Here is a 14,019-nt window from a genome sequence, read left to right on the forward strand (position 1 = left end):
GTGTGCCATCACCGCTTGGACTGAGGGCAAGAGTTTTATGAAATATTGTTTGAACGGGCGATAGCTACACAAGTTAAAATTAGTCATTAGACGGCCAAAGAGTTAAACAAAAGACTACATTTCCCAGAAGTCCGCGGGAGCCTCCAAAGCCCTAAAGCGACTCTGGAGAGCTGACGTAACACGGAAGCAGGCACGTGCGAGCAGCCGGCGAGTGTCATGGCGGCCGCCCGTCTCCTTAGGGCTTCCCGGATATGGGCCCGCTGGCATCCTCGGGCGCTCCCGGTCCCCGGGGGACCTGGAGAATTCTTTATCCGGGAATATGCCAAGAAGCCAGGTGAGCCGGCTCCGAAAGGACCAACGTGGGTACGGCGGGCGCGCTCCCGGGGAGGTGGGGCTCCGAGGATTAACTGCGCAGGCGCAGCGTACGGAGGCCAAGCGGTGCGTGCGGGCGTTGTGAGGCCTCCGGCGTTCGCCGCTGGACTCGGCGCTCAGTGCGCAGGCGCGGCCTCTGCGGGCCAGGAGGGGGCGGAGCCAGGCTGGGTTCCGCGCTCCAACTTTGAGTAAGTCAACAAACATAACCAACATCAACCAAGTTATTGTCAGTATTTTAATTTAAAAAGTAGCGTGGGTGCGCAAGTTGGTTCAGTGTGTAAAGTGCTTGCCGCGAAAGCCTGAGTTTGATCCTCAGGACCCACGTAAACGGGGAAGGAGATGACCGACCCCACGCGCGCTGTGACAGTGCACACACCCGCCTCCATGATATAATTATTTAAAAATTACGCTTTGAGGCTGAACGTGATGGCGAATTTCTTTAATCCCAGCCTCGGAGCGGAGAGGCAGGGTGATCTCTGTGAGTTCCAGGCCTGCCAGGAAGACCCCCATCTCAAAAAACAAATTTTTTTTTTAATGTTTTCTTTTTTGGTGTTGTTCCAGGAGAGCTACACGGTGACGCCCTGTCTCCAAAAATAAATAAGTCAAAATGTTTTTAGACATGGTTTCATGCCAAGTTGGCCTAAGGTCACTGAGCCAGCTCTCTCTTCACAGGGCTTTGTTTTTTTGTTTTTTCTGAGACAGGGTCTTAGGACCTCCACAACCTCAGCTCCAGAATGCTGGGATGGCAGGCATGTACCACTGGTGTCAGCATCGCTGAATGGAAGAGGGGTATGGGCTGGGCCTTCAGGACACACGGGTGGGACAGGTGTGTGCAGTAACAAGGACCGTGCTATGCATGGAGGTAGCTGGGGCTGGTGGTGGCTGGAACCCAGAGGCCACACAGGAGAGTGTTGGAGGAGGGCAGAGCTGGGCAGGCTGAAGTGACCCGAGTTCTCACTGTGCAGTTGGCAAGAGTGGCAAAGGTGGCATGGCCGCTGAGTCCCTGAAGGACCCCGAGGTGTGCACAGACCCCACTCAGCTCACCACGCACGCCATGGGGGTCAACATCTACAAGGAAGGCCAGGATGTGGCCCTGAAGCCTGACTCCGAGTACCCCATATGGTGAGTGCCACACTGCATTGGAACCCTGACACCCAGCCTGCAGGAACATGGTACTCCAGGACAGCTCCCAGGGGCCTGCTGGGCTCGTCCACCCTTGTCACAGGTGGTTCTGGATGCCAGTGAGTGCACAGGACCGTGTGTCCTCTCAGGCTGAAGGGAGCAGGGGGACTCTGTTTCTTGACATTCGTGACTGATCCCCAGTCACCTTTGTTCCAGGGACCCAGAGGGTTGTTCAACAGACAAGTATTCCCTTACCAGGGCAAGCTGGAAACCAGACAGTCACCTGAGCAGGCAGATAGGATGGATGGGGCCACATTCTGAGAAGACTGGAGAGGCAGGGGCAGTGGGTTGCAACTAGGCAGTAAGGGTTTCCTGGCGAGGTCACACGGAGCCAGGACCAAGTGAACAGAAGGCGTGGCCTGTGCAGAGGACCTGGGGCAGGACAGAGCCAGTTCTCTGGGAGCAGAGAAGAGGCCTATGTAGCTGGAACAGAGAGAGCAAGGGGTAGAGAAGCAAGCTGGAAGCAGGGCGGGATGGCCGTCCCTTAGGCTCCTTTTCTGTCGCTGAGAGCCAGGACAGGGTTCAAAGCCCCAGCCGGACACCACCCACACCCTGGAGCTGTAGGATGTCCATGCAGCTCTGTCTCTTACCCCCAGGCTTTTCCAGGTGAACTTGGGTCCCCCCAAAAAGCTAGAGGAGCTAGAGCCGGAGTCCCGAGAGTATTGGCGGCTGCTTCGCAAACAGAATATCTGGCGTCACAACCGGCTGAGCAAGAACAAGAAGCCGTAGTGTGAGGATGGGCGCCTCACAGGACTGCCTGGGCCTGTGGCCAGCCAGACGGGAGAGACCTGAGTCCTGTATAGTGTCCTCCGACCTTCACGTGCTCGCCGTGGCGTGCAGGCCACGCATGGACTAAATAAACAATAGGAAAGTGAAGGAGTAAATAAAGGGACACGGCTATTACACACGTGTGTGTGTGTGTGTGTGTGTGTGTGTGTGTGTGTGTGTGTGTGTGTCAGAACTGGGAGGCCCAGCCTCTGGTCACAGCTGTGCTCTGTCTAATGGGCAGGCTGGGCCTGGCCTGCTCCCCCAGGCCTTCGGGCAAGGCCAGGTCCAGGTACTTCAACAGTGAGGTCTGTGACTTGACCTGCTCAGATGCCCTCTGGGTGGGTGGCGCTCCTGGAGAGAGGTGGCGTCAGGCCCTGGCCAGTGGTGTCTCCTGCTCACTAAAGGAAGCTAGCACAGGACTGCCGTTCCCTTCCGGCTGGGATGTGGCTGCAGCTCACTTGGCATTCGCGGACCCAGGGCTGGACCCTGTCTTTGTCATCTGGTCAGGAGCCGCCCTGCCCTGGGCATGTGGTCTGAGCCCTCCCACCTCCCCAGGTCCAGCTGGACCAAAAGAATGGCTGAGATTATGGTGCTGAGGTTCTACACAGGGCAGGCCACGGGTCCACCTCCCTTCCCAGGGCTCTGGGTGGTCAACCCCTTGTGCCTCACTGAAGGGCTCTTAGGCTCCATCCATATGGCAGGAGTCTGTGAAGCCCTTTCTTGTCACCAGCCTTCATGATGTTGCCCAGCAGGCAGAGGGGCAAGGATGTAGCCATCTTAATCCAAATGCCCTGGTGGCTCCTCAGGATGTGTCAGAGTCAGAGCAGAGCCTGTCAGCTGATTTCCCCCCACCCCACCCCCGCTTCCCAGCCCCAGTTGCAGCTGCAGCCTGGGCCTTAGCACAGGCTGTGTCTCTTCCTCCTCCTGCTTGGGTCATAGTTTGCTATTTGTTGACAGGGCAGCTTCAGCCCGTGCCACCCACACTCCAAGGCTCTCCTGTGGTTCTGGCACCTCCATGAAGATTAGCACTGAGTGTGTCTCCTTCATTGCTTGGTCCCAGCACCTACTTGTGGTCATGTGCCACACCTACAGATGGGCCGATGGGGGCTGATGGGTGGATGGATGGATGGTGGGTAGATGGATGGTGGGTGGGTGGATGGATGGATGGATGGATGGATGGATAAGTGGATGGATGGGTGGGTGGGTGGATGGATGGATGGATGGATGGATGGGTGGATGGATGAGTGGATGAATGGGTGGGTGGATGGATGGATGGTGGATGGATGGATGGATGGATGGGTGGGTGGATGGATGAGTGGATGAATGGGTGGGTGGATGGATGGATGGGTAGATGGATGGGTGGGTGGGTGGGTGGATAGAGGCATGTATGGTTGAAAGGGTGGCTTGGATGAGGCTCGGATGAGTGGTTGGGATCATGGAGATAGGGAAGTGTGGCTGGGTGTGTTAGAGTGAGCCTGGGTGGCAGGCAGTGGGAAGGCAGACAGCACCCAGACTGCAGTGCTCACAGCCGTCTTCGTCAGCTGTGACTCCCAGTGTGGCTCTACTTTGCTATCTTGTCTTCCAGGGAAGAAAACCACCTTGACCTTGGAGTTAGGTGATGTGGGTTCCCTCTGCAAGAGGTCTGCTGTCCGGGCTGTCTGTCCCTTCTGTGACATGGACATCCTATACACTGCACCCTGAGATAGGGTGTAACCGGAATGCTCCAGCTTGTGCCCTCACAGCTGGGAGCAGCCCTTTAGACCAGCTCTTGTAGCAATTCCACAAACAGGCAGCGAGGCTCAGGATCCTTCCCCAGCAGGGGACACAGCTGTGTGGCAGGCAGGGCCCAGGGGACTGAGGGCAGTGAGTCTCTAGCCTGGCTGTTCCCCAGGTACCCTAGACCCACAGGCTGGTGAGGCAGGTGCTGGGGGCAAGGACAGGCCTGTGGTCTGCCCACACAGACAGAGTGGGCAGGGACTTTAGGGGACATCACAGGCATCAACAATCAGGCTGGCTCAGGCCCATGTGGGCAGGGCATGGACATGGGGAGCTGCAGGTGGAGGACACACAGGCACCACACACAGTTGTACAAAGTCCTTCCAATTGGTCTTTATGGGGAGTCCCGGCATGAGGACCCCAGGGGCTGTGGGGCCTGCGCACTGGCTCATCCTGGCACTGGGACCCTGCATTTGTGTCCCTCTGCTTTCTGCTTCGGCGATCAGCGATCCTGGCTCCCTGTGGGAGCTGAGCCCTCAGCCTCCTGTCCCACAGCAGGGCCCGCGACACCCACACTGCGGACTTCTCGGCCCAGCTTTTCCACTATTTTGCGGAAGGGTGGTCGGCGAGCAGGCTCTGCCTCCCAGCAGCTGCCCATGAGGGTGTGCACGGGGCCTGGGCAGCCGTCGGGGGGCTCCATGCGGTAACCCTTCTCCACAGCCTCTGAAACCTCCTTTAGCGACTGTAGACACAGGGGGTGTAGCATGGGTGGGGGCAGCCAGTGACATGGGATACAGGTGCTGCCCCTCCCCAGGGTGCTGCTCACCATCTTGGGGTATGGGGCTCTTCCATACGAGAACACTTCCCACAGCAGCACCCCAAAACTCCAGACGTCCGACTTGCTGGAGAACCGCTGTCGGGGCAGAGGTCAGGGTGAGGAGCGTGTCTGTGGCCTCACAGTCCTGACAACCCCAGGCTACTCCTCCCGCTCCAGAGATGGGGCATCTGAGGGAAGTTCTAGGACCGCTGTAGATCAGGCCTCCCTGGAGAGGCGACCATTTTCCCTGGAAGCTCAGAGAGGTCAAGGGATGTGCATAGGGTCACAGCACAATCAGAACATCCAGCGCCCCACGAGGAACCCCAAAACCCCAGAGAGGGGTGGAAGGCTGCTCACCCCATTTTTGAGAGCCTCAGGTGCTGTCCACTTGACTGGCAGCCGGCTTGAGTCCAGCCCTTTCCGCTCTGCCTTTGCCAAGCCAAAGTCACTGACCTTGGCCACTAAGTCCTCAGACACCAAGATGTTTCGAGCAGCCAGGTCCCGGTGGACCAGCTTCTTGCTCTCCAGATACTCCATGCCTTCGGCCACATGACTAGAGACAGACAAGGCCCGGTCACCCTGAAGTCAGGCCTCAGTTTCCCCTTCCACTTTGGAACCTACCTTCCTGGAAGGAACGTCACTTACAGAGTAAACTGCAGGAGCTGAGAGGTGCTCACAAGCGCACGGCCCCGCGTGCGCAGGAAGTTCACCAGGTTGCCCTGTTTAAGGGGAGGGACTTGGGGGTCTCCAGGCTGTTGGGCCAGCCCTTCCTGTCCACCCATCTGCCACCCTACACACCTTGCTCACATGTTCCATAACAATATACAAGCCATGGTGCAGGATCACACCCAGGAGTCGAACTAGGTTCCTGTGCTGCAGCTTTCTGGGGGTGCAGAGCGGGGCATGAAGTAAGTGCACACCTGGGACCCCAGCCCTAGGACCCGGTCCCAGCCGGCCACTCACGTCATCACAGCCGTCTCATCCAAGAAGGCCTGGGCTGTCACATCACACTTGATATTCTTCACAGCCACCTTCTGTCCCTGGTACTCACCCTGTAGGACCGCTGTGGAGAGGGACAGAGCTCAGGACAGACCTGCTGAGGTCCCTGCCTGGAATCCCCCGGTGAGGGGCTGGGGGGGCATGGCCTGGGCAAAGAATTGGAAACACATTTAAGGAGGCCTTGCTCCATCCCCGAGGCCCCAGATGAGAAAAAATAATTCATGCAAATACAATGGCTGCTTCATTATTCAGAATCCAAATTTCTGTTCCAAGAAAGAGCCCACAGGTGCTGCCCATATTTGCATGATCCCCAGCTGCTCAGGATGGACAAGGCTGGTATGACAGAGACATGCGTGCAGTCTACTGTCCTCTGACCCAAGCCCCAGCAGAGTGCACACGGGGAGGTTTTCTGAGTAGAGGATCCTGGGAGGTGTGGGTGCAGGCACTTCTCAGACAGCCCACACCTGTCCTGCACTGTCCAGCTGAGGGTCAGCTCTGGGCACTGCCTGCTGTGTCTCCTCCTCACCTCCAAACTCCCCTTCTCCAATCTGTGCTCCCAGAGTCAGATGCTGCAGGTCGAGCAGCCAGCCAGCTGCAGGGACAAAGAGAGCCATCAGGAGGGAGACAGGAGCACCGTCCACCCTTCCCACCCAGCTTGCACTCAGTGAGACTTGGACAACTGACATCCCCACGGCTGTTCACACCTGAGCATGTGCCTGCCCCAGCGGATGCCCTAAGGCTGTATGAAGGACACCCCACTCCTGGTCCCACTTACAATTCTACAAGCCACAGCTGTCCCAGCTTCCATCAGAGTACAGTCCCCCTCGGTTCCCTAGACTTGAGCCATGACTCCAGTGTCTCCCTCTGGGGACAAGGAGTGTGGCTGCCCTTGCGGCCCACCATGCCTCTGGGAGAGCCTTCTCCTTGCCGATCCCACACAGAACAAAAGGCACAGAAACATGGAGAATCACAAAGGTTCTGGAACCTTCCAGGGCTGTAGTCTCCCTAATCTTGCACTCTGCACAGACCTGCAGTTGCCTCGGAAAGCCCTCCCTCCCACCCAAAACCTCTACCCCCACTACCCCCACTCTGAAGATTCAAACAGGACAGTCACCTCTCTGCACTGTGATTTTTGTCTCTGGTACTCCAGACCCGCCTGGAGAAGTGTGATAGGGTTGGAAGATGCAGGGGCTTACCCAAGCCAAGTCTGGGGTGTGAGGGAGAGCTATTAAATTAGGGGTGGGAGGGTGGGGCGGGAGTCTGGGAGGTGGGAGTCTGCCTGGTGTGCATGAAGACAAGATGCTCCCCTCCCCAGGCCTGGCTCTCATACCCTTGGCGAGTTCCTCCTCTGCGGACTTTGTTCCCTGTTTCCTCTTTGGCTTCACCAGCTTCGTGCAGATGGCCCCCTTGTCCTTCGTGTAGTGCTGTGGAGGCCGGGGTCCGTGAGCCTCTGCCTCTCAGGACCCTGCTCCCACTACTCCACCCCAAATCTCAGTGAGGGCGGCAGACTCTCCTAAGTGCCAGGCTAAGGTGAGCGTGTTTCCATGGCAACAGTAGGGTTGTAGAATAGAAGCTGAGGGGTGGTTGGTGTCAACATGGGGCTCCCTGGGGAGGTGACCCCAGTTCTAGAGACAGAAGTGAGAGCTACTGGGGCCCGCCGTCCATATTTCCACCCTCCTGCCCCAGCCTTTCCCCACAGGTCACCTCCACCATGTCCATCAGATTACAGAAACACACGGTCTCATCAATGGTGAGGTGCCCGTCTCGGTGCAGAACGCGATAGTGGATGACATCACGGCCGAAACTGACGCACAGCACGTAGTCTCCAGGGTGACGAGCCGACTCCCTCACAAGAAACAGCCCGTCCTCGGGCGGCTGCAGCTGCTGGACGGCTTCCTGACCAGAGATCTTGCCATGAAACCACCTGTGGGGATGTGAGGGGCCGGTGCTGTGTGAGGCAGGGGTGGATGGCTGGGGCCCTCACGCCACTCCCTAGGGTGCCACTCACGGCATGAGGCTCAGCTTGGGGTCTGTGGACAGGGCCTCCCGCTGTCGCAGAGCGGCAGCCGCCAGCAGCCCTTCCTGCCCGCTGCTGTGGTGCTTGGCACGGTACCAGCTCTTGTCCTGTACAGGAAGGGAACAGATGGAGGGAGGGAGCCCGGGGGGTGTCTGCCCTGCCACCCCTAAGGCACACCACCTACCCTCTAGCTCCCCTCTCACCTCACAGGCCTCCAAGATGGTCACCATGTCACCCTTTCGAAAGGCTAGCTCACCCGGCTTGGGGCGAGAGTTCTCACACTTGGTCATACATTGTGTCCCAGGGGCCCAGCGCTGCTGGGAAGGAGACAGAGGCAGGGGGATGTCAGGGACCAAACGCAGGGACAAGTGGGTATTGGGAGAGACAGAGAGACCTCAGAGAAAGCTGGGGCTTGTGGGGACCAAAGACAGGACAAGGAAATAGTGAAGACACAGGCCTGTAGCCTAGTTCTCAGATGGCGGAGGCAGGAAGATTCCAGACCAGCCAAAGGCCAGCCTGGGCTACAGTGAGACTTTGTCTCAAAAACTAAAAGATGATGCTAGGCGTGGTGGCCAACACTTGTAATCCCACCACTTGGGGCGGGGGTGGGAGGGCAGAGGCAAGTGGACCTCTGTAAGTTTGAGGCTAGCCTAGACTACATATCAATTCCCAAGCCAGGCATACCTACATACTGAGACCCTGTCTCAAAAGTAAAATAAGATAAAGACTAGAAACCTCTCTGTCTAATACAGAGAGACAGGAAGGGAGGGCAGAAGGGAAACAGAGCCAGAGAGAGGCAGAATTACAATCACACGTGGCCAGTATGACGGGGTCCCTGGGACTGTCAGGGGTGGGTGCTTGCTCGAGTAGCCGGGCCATGTCCTGTCCCCACAAAGGGGACAGTTGAAAAAGATCTGGTGACTCAGGGCCCCACACTCACCGCTGGCATCCTAGCTGCAGCAGGCGTGGGGTGCCAAGCTCCGAAGAATCGAGGGCTCACCTGTGAAGGGAGGCAGGGTCATGCTGGGAGCGTCCCCAGGTCCGGTTCCTTCCTCAGGGTCTGGCCGGTGGGAGGCAAAGAGCCTCCCTCAGATCATCCCTCGGATGGCTTAGGTGTGCAGCTTTAGGGAAGTGCTCTTTACCCGAGGCAGGTCCTTAGACTCCCAGCCATCAAAGGCTAGCCAGCAGACCCGGGAGCCTCGCCCTGCCATTGCTCAGGAAGGGAAACTGAGGCCCAGAGGCAGGAGTGGAGTGATCTGGTGGCCCAGGTGTCAGCCAGGGCCGTGTGTGAGGAAGAGCTGGGGCTGTGGCTTCCTCTTTCTTGGGCCGTGGGCAGAGGCCGTGGGCAGGGGCCGTGACTCAAGGTCATTCCTGGGAATCTGACTCTAAGCGGAGCTGGGGGGAGATCGGGCTCCTGTGCGGCTCCTGGTTCCTTGGGTCACCACGGGTCACCAAAGAAACATCTGAAAGGACCCACCCCATCCCAGCGTGGGCACTGCAGGGCAGTGGCTGCACGGGTCCCCGGCTGGTGGCTGGCAGGGGGTAGGGAGGAAGGTTGGGGTGCGCTCCTGGCTTCGGGCTCAGTGGGGTTTGCACGGCAGCCGCGCAGGCGGAGGCGCACGTGCATCTGGGCACAGGTGCCACCAGTCAGTCACCCCCGTGTGCGCGACACAGGCACCGGAGAGACGCGTGCACCTGTGCGCGTGCCTGCAGCGCACGGGAGCCTGCAGTGACCACCGGGGCTCACGCACTCAGACGTGCACGCCGCGCCCAGAAAAAAATAAAAAATAAAAAAATAAAACAAAAAACCAGCCCCTTGCACCCGACGCCCCCGGGTCCAGGACCGTTTCGAGGGTGGTGTCCCCTCTCCACCCACGCACACACGCTCACCTGCTCAGGGCGCGACCCCCGGAGGGTCCCCGCCAGCGGGTCGAGTGCCCGGTGGCTCAACTCGGAGCAAGTTGCAAGGCTTCCTCATTTCGGGGCAAGGATGGAGGGGACCCGGCTCGGAGCCCCTGCGGGTCCTAGCGCCGGCCTCACTATGGCCGCGCTGCCACCTCCTCCCGCTCCGCCTCCCACTCCGTCCGGGCGGGGTGCTGAGTACCGGTGCCGGGTGCTCTCTCGAGTCCCTGCTGGGTCCTAGCCTTCCGTCGCCCACCCCGGGAAAGCAGGGAGCGTGGAATGGCTCGGACACGCGCAGGTGCTACAGGTACGGAAGAGCTCCCTGTCTGTGGAGGCAAGCAAGGCAAGCTGCAGCCCTGCCTGGCCAGCCTGTACCTTCAGAAATGCCAGCCGGTCGGTCGGTCGGCTGTGGAGCAGTCAAACGTCCTCCCAGCACTGAGGGGGGGGGGAGGCAGAGGCAGGAGGATCTCTGTGGGTTGGAGCCCAGCCTGGGCTACAATAGAGAACTACATAGTGAGACCTAGCCTCAAAAAACAAACAAACAAACAAACAAACAAAACAAAACAAAACAAAAACAAAAAAAACACCAAAGCAAATAAAACCTAATTAATTAATTAAGCACAAGTTTGGACAGAGGTGCCTGGCACTGGTGGGCATGACATTCCCAGAAGCCACAGGTCGTTAATCATAAGTTCCCAGGCAGACGCAGGTACTCACTTAGGAGGCCCAAAGACTTGGAACCAAGGCAGCCTCAAGTTCCACTTTTCTCGGACCCTACTGCCGATGACAGTGTCTGAGTCACAAGCTCAGTCCCTGCCTTCACCACCCCCCACGCTGCAGACAGACGCCCCGTGGTGCAGCAGTGGCCCGAGTGTTCTGCAGTGACCAACTGCTTTCCGACTGGATCTGCCATGGGCCTAGCAAGACATTGTCTTTCCAGTGGACTTTGTGCAGATGTTTATTCTGGTACCTACAGTAGGCAAAGATCCAAAAGTGGGGCCTGGGGCTGGGTCTCAGTGGGTGGCACACTATGTTGTCACAGGCCTGTCATCTCGGCACTGGAGAGGTAGAAGCAGAAGGATCAGGAGTTAAGGTCATCTTCAGGGACATAGTCAATTTAGGGCCAGCCTGGGCTACCTGAGACCCTTTTGGAAAGAAGAAGCTTGAGAAGGGAATGTGTAGAACTGGCCCTAACCCTAGGGGTTGAAGGACACATGCCTGCAATCTAAGCCTTTGGAGAGGCTGAGGCAGGGGCATGGGAAGATCAGGGTACAGAGGACATTTCCTAAAACAAGCACCATCAACAGCGTCTCTGTGCGCTCTGGTCTTCCAGGAGCTGGGGGGGCATCTGGGGTGTGGCTCACCCCTTACTGGGGCCCATGTGGCTATCACCCCAGGAATGCCATCTTTGGTGGTAAGCTACAACAGCTATCTGAAACACAAGTGCCAAACCACAAAATGAAGAGAGGAAACCCTGCTGCCTGCAAGTTCTTACAGACGTCGGCCACTGCTGACCGCAACCCTGTGCCTTCTGGGCATTTGATGTGGGACAAGAAAGTCTTAAGGGATGTTTATGATGCTGCAGGAGGCTGGAGCCCGGCTCAGTGCACACAGCACTCAACTGGTGTGCAGGGACCGCGGGGCTCTAAAGCCAGCACATCCCAGCAATGGGGAGACTGGAGTGGAGAAGTGGAGGATCAGGACTTCAAGGTCAGCCTCAGCACCTTGTGATGACCTGGGCTATGTGACTCTGTCTCAAAAGAAGGAATATAAGATGCCCAAATGCTTTGCTTTAAGACAATGTCACTTATAGCCCATGCCAGCCTCAAACTCCTCCCCCAGCATCCAGAGCGCTAGGAAGCACGGCAGTTGTGCTGCCATGTCTAGTCTAGTCCGCCCAGCAGATGTTTAAAGTCAGTACCTGCAGAGGTGTCAAAGAACATTTTGCTTCCTTGTGCAGGAAGCACTCTTTGTGCCCACTTTGCAGATGGGGAAACTGAGGCTCTGAGACTCACTGCCATCAGTCAAGGAACTGGTGACACCTAAGTGTCTCAGTTTCCATGGAGTTTGTCCCAGCCTGCATTGCAGCCAGATCTGCCTGCCCCAATTAGTAGTATGCCTTTAAATTTAATTAACTCTGTGTGGTACTTCTCACGCTAGGGGACTCCGGGATTCAAGGAAGAACAAGGCTTCCTGCGGGGGGGAAGGGGGGGAGGTCCCTCACTCTCTTTGACATCCAGTTGCCATCATCCCTCCACCCTCCTTTTTTATTTGTTGTTTTGAGACAGAGTCTCAGTTTGTAGCCCAGGCTAGCCTAGGACTACTGGTCATAGTATACAAAGCACCTAAGGACAGAGTGATGGAAGTCAGCTTTAGGTCATGTCTTCCATACAAAAGCAGGGACCGAAATTTACCTATACCCACTCACTGAATGTGAAAAGCAGGACACAGGGAGAGCCAGAGGGTGAGGTTACCCCACACAAGGTGATGAGATGACCCATGCCCAAGGGTGGGCCTCACACTAGGACGCATATTTTAAAGTGCCGCTGGCGGATAGACTTTAGCAGCCCTTCCGGGTTTCTGAATTTTCTTTTTTTTATAATAAGAAAAACCTAGACCTGTATAATTTTCTGTTTGTTTGTTTTGACACGTGGCTTCTGTCTGTAGACCAGGCTGGCTTTGAACTCAGGGATCCTCCCGCCTCCGGCTCCGTTATAAAAAATTAACAAAATGCCTCTGACATAAAAGTCACCATTTTACCTCGCCTCGGCTCGGCCGCATAGCTCACTCCGCCTCACGGTGCAGCAACACCGGCTGTCTGGAGACATCTCAGTCTCCAGAACCGAGGCTCTGCCCCACACTGAACTCCATTCCCTGCCCCGGGCCCTCACTTGTGACTCTGTAGGTCTGACTCAGACCCTGCGGAGTGTGGTCCATGTCACTTGGCGCAGCAGTCAGAATGTCCTTCGTGGGTGTATAATAGTCTAGCGCGTGGCTCGACCACACCATCTACGTCCATTCGTCCCTTGAAGAAGTCTTTCCTGTCTCCTTGGCCAGTGATGATCACGCAACATTTTTTTCAAAATATCAGTGAACGTGGGGTGGGGGAGCCTGGGATGGGGGGGGGGGCTGCAATGCCCCTCCTGAGGAACACCGGTCCTCTCGCTGGCTCTTACTTCGAGCCACGGCGGTCATTGCCTTTCCTGCGGTCAGCAGTGACCTTGCACAAGCCGCTTCTGTCTTCCGGAACCTTTCTGCCTGGGCTAAGGCCCCGCCCACACCGTGCGTCATCCGCTCCCACTCACCTTGTCTCCTAGCAACGCTCCCCTGCATCCGCAGCCTGGGTCCAGCTTTTAGAACCCTGGCAGCTCGGCCGGCTTCCTGCCTTATCTTGGGTCCAGCCCTGTGCTCTGGCCTCAGTTGGCCTGCACGGGGTCCCCTGCCCGGTGGGGACGGGACTTGGGGCGGGAGGGTCAGATGCTGCAGCTCTTCCCGGCTTCAGTGAGCTGCGCGGCCCAGACGGGACTCCATCTGGACCCAACTCCACGCTCACAAAATGATAGATGTTGCTGTCTAGTCGCAGAAGCTTCGTGGTTTGGGGTTGCTAGGCGGGTCCGACTTAACTCTTTGTCACCTGGTGTGGATTCATCTGCCTTCCCAAGTAGACTCGGGTGGGGTGGGTAGAGAGGCTCAGAACAGAGCGCAGAGCGGGGTGGGGGCGTGGGCGTGGTGCTTTCCCGTTGTCACTGAGCCTGGCCACCAGGGTCCCGGCTTCTGTCGCCCCCACCCGTGAGCTCTCCCAACTGTGAAGCAATGTCCCCACAAGCAGCCACAGAGACGCGGGCGCTGGGCGCCGCCAGGAAGAGCTTTCTCGTTTGGTTACCCACGTGCCCTTGGCTCAACTAGACCCAGCGTCAGGTGACATCTCCTGTCTGTGGTGGTCCCAGTGTCCCGCTCGACAGGGGGTGGGTAGTGGGCGAGGGAGAGGCCCGGGGCTAGGAGCACCCAGGGAAGGAGGACACTGGTCTTCACGCGGGAGGAGGGGGAGGGTGGGTGAACCAAGGAGCCGCAAGGGAGGGCGGCTCCGAGGGAGGCCGTGCTTAGATTCGGTGTTTCACAGGGAGTGTGTGTGTGAAGGGGTGCTAAGGAAGAAGAGACGGAAACCGGAAGGCAGGCCCGGGGCCCGTGAGTCTCCCACATCCCTCCAGGAAGCAGGAGCAGTGTTCCATCAGGACCTGACGGGTCT

At 57.7% G+C, this 14,019-nt stretch overlaps 2 protein-coding genes across 8 annotated transcripts; one reads left to right on the forward strand and one right to left on the reverse strand.

Moving 5' to 3' along the window:
- Positions 1 to 167: 167 nt before the first annotated feature.
- On the forward strand, positions 168 to 2,457 carry Mrpl54 (mitochondrial ribosomal protein L54). The gene is made up of 3 exons (XM_076919299.1): positions 168 to 334; positions 1,338 to 1,494; positions 2,151 to 2,457. The coding sequence occupies exons 1-3, from the start codon at positions 217 to 219 to the stop codon at positions 2,281 to 2,283; spliced, it is 408 nt and encodes a 135-aa protein (XP_076775414.1). The 5' UTR covers positions 168 to 216; the 3' UTR covers positions 2,284 to 2,457.
- A 1,949-nt stretch (positions 2,458 to 4,406) lies between these two features.
- Matk (megakaryocyte-associated tyrosine kinase) lies at positions 4,407 to 13,297 on the reverse strand. Of its 7 annotated transcripts, none has more exons than XM_076919307.1 (13): positions 13,079 to 13,297; positions 8,812 to 8,871; positions 8,075 to 8,185; positions 7,863 to 7,978; positions 7,559 to 7,778; positions 7,185 to 7,278; positions 6,381 to 6,446; positions 5,819 to 5,918; positions 5,654 to 5,738; positions 5,501 to 5,574; positions 5,213 to 5,408; positions 4,865 to 4,951; positions 4,407 to 4,780 (listed from the first exon to the last, which is right to left on the reverse strand). In XM_076919307.1, exons 2-13 carry the CDS (start codon positions 8,818 to 8,820, stop codon positions 4,541 to 4,543), a joined length of 1,398 nt encoding a protein of 465 aa, XP_076775422.1. In that variant the 5' UTR covers positions 8,821 to 8,871; positions 13,079 to 13,297; the 3' UTR covers positions 4,407 to 4,540. The 7 variants fall into 7 exon arrangements, with proteins under 7 accessions (XP_076775422.1, XP_076775420.1, XP_076775421.1 ...); XM_076919305.1 differs by lacking the exon at positions 13,079 to 13,297 and adding an exon at positions 9,762 to 10,169 and having other exon boundaries at positions 8,075 to 8,188; XM_076919306.1 differs by lacking the exon at positions 13,079 to 13,297 and adding an exon at positions 9,762 to 10,168.
- Positions 13,298 to 14,019: the final 722 nt, after the last annotated feature.

Source organism: Arvicanthis niloticus, chromosome 22 (genome assembly GCF_011762505.2).
Source record: "Arvicanthis niloticus isolate mArvNil1 chromosome 22, mArvNil1.pat.X, whole genome shotgun sequence".
NCBI lineage: Eukaryota > Metazoa > Chordata > Mammalia > Rodentia > Muridae > Arvicanthis > Arvicanthis niloticus.

Coding starts and splice junctions, on each gene's coding strand:
- Matk (XM_076919301.1), bottom strand. CDS start 9,498: ATGCACGTGCGCCTCCGCCTGCGCGGCTGCCGTGCAAACCCCACTGAG. Junction 6,447..7,184: donor AGAGGAGGAACTCGCCAAGG/GTATGAGAGCCA, acceptor TTGTCCCTGCAG/CTGGCTGGCTGCTCGACCTG. Junction 5,575..5,653: donor TTATGGAACATGTGAGCAAG/GTGTGTAGGGTG, acceptor CCCCTTAAACAG/GGCAACCTGGTGAACTTCCT.
- Mrpl54 (XM_076919299.1), top strand. CDS start 217: ATGGCGGCCGCCCGTCTCCTTAGGGCTTCCCGGATATGGGCCCGCTGG. Junction 335..1,337: donor GGAATATGCCAAGAAGCCAG/GTGAGCCGGCTC, acceptor CTCACTGTGCAG/TTGGCAAGAGTGGCAAAGGT. Junction 1,495..2,150: donor GACTCCGAGTACCCCATATG/GTGAGTGCCACA, acceptor TCTTACCCCCAG/GCTTTTCCAGGTGAACTTGG.